The sequence below is a fragment of the Oryzias melastigma genome, linkage group LG16 (assembly GCF_002922805.2).
Source record: "Oryzias melastigma strain HK-1 linkage group LG16, ASM292280v2, whole genome shotgun sequence".
Taxonomy (NCBI): domain Eukaryota; kingdom Metazoa; phylum Chordata; class Actinopteri; order Beloniformes; family Adrianichthyidae; genus Oryzias; species Oryzias melastigma.
The window spans coordinates 12,093,707-12,103,907 of NC_050527.1; the positions used below are offsets into that span (position 1 = coordinate 12,093,707).

Consider the following 10,201-nt stretch of genomic DNA (forward strand, 5'->3'; position numbering starts at 1 on the left):
AGTTGTACTTGGAGGGGGGGTGTACATGGCATGGAGTGAAAGACAGGTTTCCAGGCCAGACTTGAGCTGCAGGAAATTATTTATGAGGCTGAACAAGATGATGCTTCAGCTGCCTATGATGAATAATCTGTGTTTGTGTGCCTGCAACAGAAATGGTGTGTGAATAGTATTGCAGCGATGGGAGCCAGAGGGCACGGGGCAGAAATCCCCCTCACACACACGGACACTTGCATACACACACGTACAACGGTGGTAAGCTTATTAATGATTCATCGCTATCTTTCACAAAGGAGGGAAGAATTGAAAGGTACTCCTAAAAAAGAGAGTCATAGGCCCTACCCCTGTGAGTAAGATGGGATGACCACATCAAGTTGATTCAGACATATTTTTGGTGTGAACATCAACCTTCCGTGACATGTGGAACATAAAGAAGTGCATTCATCTGGCCAATTTGACAGCAACGAAAAGGAAACTGAAGAAACAATGTCACACATCTGTGTTAAATATTTATATCACCACAATATTTATTTCTTTAAAAACTAAAGATTTACTTTATTGATTTATACAACATATACGAACAAGGATCTATCACTTGTCAAAGTTATAACATGTTTAGATGTAATAAAAAGCAGTTTTTATTAAAATACTTTTTTAATATAGGTTTATTAATCACACTTTTCTTTATTAATTAAAACATTTTTTTAGGTTTGAGTAAAAACAATAAGAATAGCATGTACCAGTTTGTTGTCTCTAATTGTTTTAAAACCAAACAGCTTTTTTCCTCCTCTTAGAGTTTTTACCTTTCATTTTTTTAGTTTATAATTTCTTTCGTGGAAAAGTTATGTACTATTTAATGAAGCAATGTGCTGTTATTTTTTCTTTATGTAGTTTATCTTCATGTCTTCTTCATATGTATCAGTTACTATAAGCTCATGTACTTTTTAAAGGTTCTTTTTGTGACTTCTATGGGTCAGATAAAGACCATATTTGGAATCATTGTCCTATTAGTCTTTAAAAGACCATGTCTTTGTGAAATGTCTTTAGCTGTCAGTTACATTGAAAGTGGGTTGGAAAAGGTACTGCTCAGATGGTGACTGTCTCTAGCAGGGGGGTGGGGGGGTGTCATTGAAAACCTGGTGCTTCTAAAGGCTTGTAATTATAAAGGGAAACCACATCTGACATGTGAACTGCGCAGGAACAGGCACAGGCTCAAAGCTATGCAATTTTTGTAATCTCTGTTTCTTTGAGACTCGGAGCAGGTGGAAGCATGTTTGGATATAAAACTAGTTGACTGATCAACACTTGAAGAGAGGATCTTTTTTCATGTCTGCCTGCCTTTTAAGTCTTTCATTGGAAAAGACTTTTTAGCCAGTGGTTGAATGTCTGTAAATCTTTGCTATCCATCTTAAGCTGCGGGGTAATAAAAAGCTCTACTTGAACCTGGTCAACCGGAGGTCCTTTAGACTTGAAACAACTTGAAAAAAAGTGTAAGCCATTAATTTTCCTTGTAGTTTGGTTTCATTTTATACTCAGTAAAGTATAAACACAATCAAATAGTTTTATTTGACACTAAAAATACTTTTATTTAGTCACCACAATACAAAGTGAACAGATAATCAATGAAAAGACTTGTTGGTGTCATCACATCATTATTGCTTTACTTTAAAAAAACAACTTGTAATATAATCTTTGTCGTCAAGGCTCTGTGTTGGAGTTCTGCTTTAAGATGATTTTATTTATTCAAAGTTTCTTCTCTGCTTGATTTATCAGAGCAATCAGCAATGTTGTTTAGTTGGAGCAGCTCTTTGCTTCTTGTTACCCAAGTTTTTAAAAATGCTTGTGCTCTGAAACCATTAGCATGTTTTTTTTAGAGTAAATGCAACTCATAAACTGTTGAATTAGCGGAATTCCTACATTAAAGTGCTTGATTTAATTTGCCTCTAAATCAGGAGCAGATTGTGCTTCTGCGGTTGCATATCCGCTCTCTGGTTTAACAGGTGTTGTATACGCTAAGAAAGATGGAGATGGTGGAAGGGAATTTCAAACTGTTTACTTGGTGTGGCTGGAAACCTGTAATGTTTATTACGTGCAGAAGGTTTGCCAGATGTTTCTGCCTCACAGCAGAAGTTTTTTTTTTCTTTTTTATACGAGTTATTTTCATTACATAACAAAATGCCAATTAATGAATGGTCAAACTCCTGGATTTCTGGCAAAACTAAAAACTGAAACCTGTTATAGCGTTTTGATGATGCCACACAACGTGAACCCTTTTTATTGCTTTCCAGGGAGAGCGATAATTATCCACGTTTTTTACTTATCCTTTACAATGAGCTTTATGAAACAGGATTAGAAACTTTTCCTGTAATTTTTTGTGTTGCTTATGTCAACCAAGTTTGTATATCACAAAAATCTGTGTGTTCTTCCTTTAAAGGCAAGCAGTAATGACTATAGCATTTGCCTCGTTTAATCATTATTCTTTCCTTATTTCATCATCATGCAGGAAATCCTCACTCGAGCTTTTACCACTTGTAGGAAAATCTTTGTCATTCTTTATCTTTTGACTTCAGCCTGCTATCACTATCAGAATCTGTTCATTTTCTGGCAAGGCTAAAGTCAAAGTCTGGAACAGTGGACGCTCCCCCGTGGACTCATTAGTGAGCTAGCCCACGCAGCCAGGGGACTGCTGGAACCGACCATTTTACTCAGTCCCGAAGGGGTGCCAGAGGATTCATTATGCCATTGTTTGACATAGTCCCCTGCCACTAAAAAAATACTGTGATGTGTTGTGATGGCTTGATTTTTCAGTTATGTAAGTTGTCAGTTATGATTATATTACAAGTTGTTAAATATCTTTATTACATTTTAGAGGTCTACATATTTATCTACAAGGAACATTTAACAGCTTTTAGATAGAAACTAAAGTTACATTTGTTCTACTATTATAATATGTGAGTCTAAAATTCTGTTTACATCTAAATACCTTATAAAAGTCACACAAACATTTCTGAAACAACACACATGTACTGTAAACTGCTTATGAGCAAATATAAGACACAGAAGCTTTTAGGTCAGATTTTTTTTTATTTTATTTTATGGAACCTTTATTTAATTTGATAAATGTTTTAAATTACTGTCACCAAGCCTGGTCTCCTGCATGTGGGTCCTTCATCTACCATTCCTGACAAGAGCTCAATGTAAACAGTTTAATTTTCAACTTTTTTTTTAATTATCAAAATTATTTTTGATTGGTTGAAACTGGTGCTATAGGACTCAAAAATGCAGGAGATCCAGTTTAATGACAGAAACTTAAAACTCAAACAAAGAGACAAACATGAACAAATTGTAAAACAAGCCAGAATAAAAGATCAAGCAGCAGGTAACCTGACAAGACTTAACAGAAAATCAGACACTTAAAACACTGAGACTGATTAACTGAAAATAAGACTACTGTGAATATAACAACCTGAACCTGGTGTGACTGTGACACGACAGATGAACTAAAAAAAAAACAATGCAGAAAATAAACCAAAGTAGAGCACAAAACTTAAACTTTTAAACTGTCAGATTTACTGGAACATGTATAAAAGTTTATAAAGTCTGGTTGTGCATTGTAGTTGATTAAAAGCATTTAGATAAATCTGACAGTAACAGTTTATTATGATGTATCGTTACACAATTTAAGTGAATATTGTGCAAAATGCGTGTATCATTGTATAAAGAAGTGAACAAGTTAGCATTATTTCAGTATTCAATTAAGTCATTTAAACAGTAGAAATGGCTATACAGTTTAGGAAGATTGTTTCAAGGATTAATTATGTTCAACTAAATTCCTGCCATATTTTTCACCCAATAAAGTAACAACAACTCATAATTTCCTGCTGTGACTACATGGATTGTGAGACAAAATCATTCAGTTCTTGTTTTCTTGGATTCCTAAAGCACTCACCTTTTTTCTTATTGTTTAAAAAAAAAGTTCGAAAAAGCCACATAATGATTTGTATGTATTATCAACTCTGAACACATGTTATTCTGGGTTTCTTTCATTAATAACTTCATATTTTCTTTAGTTTGTGTTCTTTTTAATCTGTTTCGTCTTCTTGTGAGTTCATGTTCTCCTGATTTGGGAAACCTCTACCAAGGTAGATATAAACATGACCTTCTTTGTGTTTGCGGTCCGCCACCACATCATGCATGACACAAATTTTAACTACCAATGCTGTTAGATGTGAAACACGAAATATATATATATCTAGGCTGGCTTGTATTTTTTTTTGTCTTTGTAGTCAATGTAATTAATATCAGATGACCCATCATGAACTGCAATATGTTTAATTATGTTTTTTTCTGTTTATTTGGACCTTTTCTTCTCAAGTGTAGTGAAATGCATGCAGGAACAGAAGCAGCTTTACATATTTATGCAGAGAAGTGTCTAACTGATGTAACACCGTGAAACAAAATAATGACCTGACAGCTGCAATCACTTCTGTTCTACTTGCTGTCTTTCTCCACAATGACTTTTCTGGGGGAAAAAAAAACTAATTTCCTCAGCCACAAAGATTTCATTAGCCTCATGCCATTGTCTGAACGCAAAAATTTATTCCCTGACCGAAGCATATTGTGGACGTGTGTTTGCACACCAAAAGCCCACTAGCACATTCCTAGAAACTGTTCGTACACACACAGCCTCCCTCTCTGATCTAGACTCATGCTATTGTCACTTTTTGATTACATTACTTCTTTGTAAATTGCAGCTTTTTTCTCTCTCTAAAGTCTCAGTAATTGGGTTTTGTGTTGGTAACTTAATGATAAAAAACCCCAATTGATGCAATTTAGTTTTATAGAATAAGAATGTCAGCACTTTTGTATTTAGGGTTGCAGGTGGAACTGCTCGTCTGTATTTATCTCATCATATATCAATGCCAAAATGTTTTGACTTTGGTAGTTCCAAAGCTTTTTCAACGTGTACAACCAAACAGCTGAATAATGTCTGAGTTTGTAATTTTTGGGATATGTGATGGCAATGTATCCTTGAGTGTCTTAGTTCTTCTATAGAAACATTAGCATTTTGCTGTTGTGCTTGTTTGTTTGACTCTGCTTTAATAGAAACCAGAGTGTAAGTAAGGGATCATTTTTAAATAGTTAATTTGAGTTTCTAAGTATTTTTACTGAGTGAAGCTATTTCTTTAAAGACCCATGCCAATGAAAATTTTATTTTTTGTGTTTTTAAAATGTTCTTGTGGTGTGTTTTGTATGATGGAGGACATATTTTAAGGAAATTGATCTTAAAATTGTAATTGAGTATTTTTGTATTTATTTAAAATTGTTGTGAATCAGGAGCAGGCAAAATAATTCTCCATAATTCTGAAGCATCCCATTGTAGACGACTAAATCCATGTCTTTGTTTTCCTTGTCTGAGCTGGTTTCTGGCTTCAAACTGCACGTCTGAATAATTCAAAAATTGCTCATCAATTTGTTGCACTGGTAATGTTAGGCTGAGGTTGTGAGAAGCTGTAAGCCAGAGCAAAAACATGTAAACAGTTAGTTCTGTTATGGGTGATGGGAAGGGAGGGCGGGCTTGCTCCATGCCAACAGTCCCATCCAAAATTCAGAGGCAAATTTCTAATAAACTACTGCCGCTCTGCAGAAACTATGTCCTAGAAAATGCCTTTTTTGGGATAAAAACAGCCTAATAAAAAATGATGCTTTCAAAACAGATAAAAAGATTAACTTTAATAAAAAAATTTTAACATGTATGGTACAGTCCGGTCTGCCATTTTGTTTCCGTTGTAAAATTGACGATTAAGCAGTACCAAACTGTTCCGTACCGTACCACTTCTTACTGTACTGTACCGGACCGGACTGCCCAGTGAAAGCAAGGCTTATATCTGTTTTTTCTTCTTGACATAAATGTCAGAATCAAGAAACTTTCACTGAATTTAAAAAAAGAATAAGTCTTTGTTCCTTAATTTCTTTTGGTGTAAATTTTCCCATTTGAAAATGAATGTGATACACTCCGTACTAAACTTACCAGAAAAGTCTCCGATTGTCTTTGATTGCACAAAACACTGCAGCAAAGCTCGAAACCTGAATCAATAGAGGAGTTCACATGATCACATTTTCTATGGTTTCTTTGCGTGCAACCAGGTATTTAATTCTAGCCTTTGCATCTGTTTTTCCATGATAAAGGCTTGAGTGCCAAAACATTGCAAGTAATAAATCTAATCTTTCAAGTTTTGATAGCATGCAGGAATCCTTTCTTTTTAGTTTACAGCGGAAGTCAGTTAAATGATTTGCAAAGGGCTCATCTGTCTTCGCATCTCCACAGTGAAATAAACTTCTTGTATTGATTTGGTTGATTTCAAGCAGTCATGGATCATAATTTATGAACAATTCTTTTGGTTACTAGGTCTCTTTGTTCTGCTGCGTTGTCTCTTATACTGTCTTTGATGTATTTTTTACTTCTTCAGGTGATTTGTAATTAATTAAGGTGTTTGTTTTATTGTAAAGAAGTGATTTGTTTTCTGCTCTGATACCTTTGGTGTTTATGATTGATGCATTTCTCTTACAGGACGATGCCATCGTTCATCATATGGTTGCCAAAGTCGTAGAGAACATCTCCACAGTGGTGTCTGGCCCCTCTCATCCTCTGGTGACCACAGAAATGGGCTCCGCCCTCTGGTACCTTTTTACCCACTCTAGTGTGGAGGCGGTTAGAGTCACTGCCATCTCTGTAAGTGAAACTAAGCAGACTTTTAAACCCAAGTTCAAACAGATTTGCACATTTACTTTTCACAAAACAGCATTTTTGGCAATATTTTTAAGGTCCACAAGCTTGTATGCATTTTTGGGAAAAATACTGTTTATCGATATTTACTTTAAACAGCAGCATGTTGTTATTTGTCAGAGACAAGTTTAGATTTGGTTTATTTCAAGCAATCCAAAAAAACAAATGCTAAAGAAGACACAAAACATATCAGACTTTGGATATTTAGTCATGAATTAACTGAGAGAGAAAATTATTAAAAAGTAAAAAAAAGAAACATATATACAGAAATACACATGTAAACGATGCTACCATAATAGCTCATAATCATAAATAGACATATAGTACTTATGTATACAATACATTACACATTGAACCAAATAAATCTGAAGTTTGACAAAAAGAAGAGAGAAAGAGAGGGTTAGTTGGTAGCAGTAGTCTTCTATGAAGCTCCCCATGTTTCATGGATATTTTTTAAATAAAGATTTAGAACAAAATTGATGCAAAAAAAATTACAAATGGAGGCACAGTTATATTAAAAAAAATAAATTACACAGAAAATGGAAAGTTTAGAAAGATATTTCTTGATTACTTTTTTGTTACCTCAAGTTAAATTAAGCAAAGAGACCAATTCCTAATGTTTGGATATAATTCTACTTTCTTGCTAATAGAGAGAGACTATAATTCAAGGTTAAGGTTAAAGAGGTTAAAGAAGCACTCCAATGAAAATCACATTTTGGGTTTTTTTACATGTTCTTGTTGCATTTTTCTCATAATAGAGGATTTTTATATAAAAAAAAATAAAGATTAAAACTGTATTTCTGAGTATTTATTTATTCAAATTGTGTTGAATAAGGAGCAGATGAGAACCAGCAGTCTGAAAAAGCTGTGGTTTGTGACACAGCAACAGCCATGGGCGGGTCACAGTCTCCCTTCTCCGCTCCAATCCTGATGCATTCACTTCCAGACAAATAAATCCATTAACGTCTTTATTCTCTTCTTCTGCGTGGCTGGATAGCTCCAATATTGCCCACAATGTTTTTTTTTGTTTTGTTGCAACAATAAAGTTATCTTGGGCTTGTGAGGTGCTATAAGCTAGGCTATCGATAAAACCAAAGACAAATGTCTAATGAGCTCCTGCTGAGCTGCAGAAAATATGTCTTAAAAAAAAACAACACAGGCTTTTTGATTTTGACTAAAAGCTGCAAAATCATAATTAAAAGATAACTGGGAAGGATTTTATAATAGAAAAAAATATATTGTTGTAGTGGGATTTTAATGTTATAGCGAATTCTCAAGAAAAAAAACAAAAAACTAGATGATGATTATTTTTTGTAGTGTCAGAAAAACAGGTGTTCAATAATTCAGTCGGATTTATCTGTGTATTTCTCCAGTCTCTTTCTCGGTTAACCCGGGTGAATCCAGCAGTCTTCCTGTCAGTGCTGGACACCTGTGGCCCTGCAGCTGTTATGGAGGGCATGGGAGGACCAGGGGCCAGGGTGCAGCAGCACCTGCTCACTGCTATGGCCACTGTCCTGCTCACCTCAACCACCCAGACCCGCCGCATTTCACAGAACCAGGTACATCTGGACTCTTAGTCCAACACCAAGACAAAATGTTAACTTCAGTTCATTTGACAATTCAAGACAAAAGTGCAATAATATTGTTGGAATTGTTGTTTTTTAAGTTTGATTTATAAAGGATTTTTGTTATTAGTAATTATTGTAGCTATTAAGTAAAAATGTAATAAACTTGTGTAATGGGGGAGGTTTGTGTGGAACAGCTGAGGCTTGATAGCACCCACATAACCACATAAAAATGAACAAATCAGTTCTTACATTCTTGAAACTTTACATTGTTTATCTGCCTGTGCTGGTGCGCACATCTCTCTTCCTGCATTCATGAACGCAGTTCCTGAACTACTGTTGAACTGTGAATGAACTAATTTGTCAGGAATTACTGATTTATTTATTTTTAAGACAGCCCATATGGTGTTCATGTGTTGTGCTAATCACGGAAGGCAGAAAAGGCTGAATTGGATTTGAACATTTTTTCAGTTTGGAGTCTAGAATTGGTAATTGACTCTGAACAGAATTTATTTGCATTGAGCATTTCCAATTTAACAGCAGTATACAAACTTGGTACTTCAACTCTGGTCTAATTATAAACTGATATGCATCCCCCCCCGCTTCCCCCGTGTCTCTTCCCTGTTTCTATCCCCTGGCACAAAGACAGACAGTCCAAGAGTTTGTTTACACAGAAGTCTGTCTGTTAGTGTGTGTTTGTGTGCTTGCATAGATGCATAAGAAAAAAAAAGGATTGTGTGTGTGAGTGTGCGCACAGAGGCAAAAACTCTAATTTGTTGAGTGTGTCAGTATCTGGGCTAATTGGCTGAATGAGCACTATGCAGTCTTCTACTTCAGCAAAGCATTATGGGTAGTGGGGAGGGATTTATCAGCTAAGCACACACTGCTGGGCTTTGAAATTAATTAACTTGGAACGTTGCTGCATAAACACACAGTCATGAACATGCTTTCACATTTGCTCCCTCACACAGGGACCCTCATGCGCATTCACTTGTGTGTGGCTTTGGTGATAATGATAGTAGTAATGAATGGTGGTTGTAGCCTACATTACATTTTTTTTCCTTACAGTTCCTGCTTTTAAATGAATTGCTGCCTAATGTAGCAGCAGGTTTGGGTGTGAGCATGTTCACTGATAAAATAAAGACGAAGCTCATTTTATGTTTTTCTCATTTAGTTGTGCTTTTAGTGAAACACAAGCATATTGTTATATTTTGCACTTTTCATCCTATGCAGACTTTTTCAATCAGTCTGTAACATTTTTTGAAGATTCAAAGATATATTGTTTTAGCATTTTTTTGTGCCAGAATCTTATAGGATATACACATTTATATGATATTTGTTGCCTAAACTAGGACAATTTGCTGTTTGTAATACCCATATTTATTGTTCATCACACGGATATACACTAATTAAAAGAACTTGAAGCAACTTTTTAATGTCCAATGCAGAATCTACAAAACTACACAGCTTATTGACAGTTTTAACGTTTTTTTTACACCCTAAACTGCAGAACAAAGCAATTACAGCTTCTTTTATTTGATTTGCAAATGTCCGCTTCTTCTCTTTCATGCTTGCATAAATACAGATTCCTATGGGCGCATCCATCTGAAACATGCATGTCATGAATTTAAAGTTGACATAATTTTATAAAAGTTTGCATTTTAATGTAACTTACTAAAGTTCTTGCAGCAGCAGCAGCAAATATGATTGCAACAGCCTGTGCAGCAGCCTCTGCTTATGTCAGTAGTCCTCTCCTTTCAGTCATTCTTTGGACATGTTTTGCATGTTGATGCCAAGCTAACTCCAATGATTTGTGTTGCACAACAATATTGCACACATTGCAAAAAAAAAA

General features: G+C 35.2%; 1 protein-coding gene across 12 annotated transcripts in view; it reads left to right on the forward strand.

Moving 5' to 3' along the window:
• Positions 1–10,201, forward strand: part of ulk4 (unc-51 like kinase 4) — a 69,380-nt gene that overhangs the window by 20,412 nt on the left and 38,767 nt on the right. For all 12 annotated transcript variants that reach the window (XR_004949357.1, XR_004949355.1, XR_004949356.1 and 9 more), the window contains 2 exons: positions 6,569–6,730; positions 8,158–8,343. Coding sequence is in view for 9 of the 12 variants with exons in the window: in XM_036216045.1 (XP_036071938.1) it covers positions 6,569–6,730; positions 8,158–8,343 (348 nt within the window). In the remaining 3 variants the exon portion in view is untranslated. The remainder of the gene's footprint in view (positions 1–6,568; positions 6,731–8,157; positions 8,344–10,201) is intronic.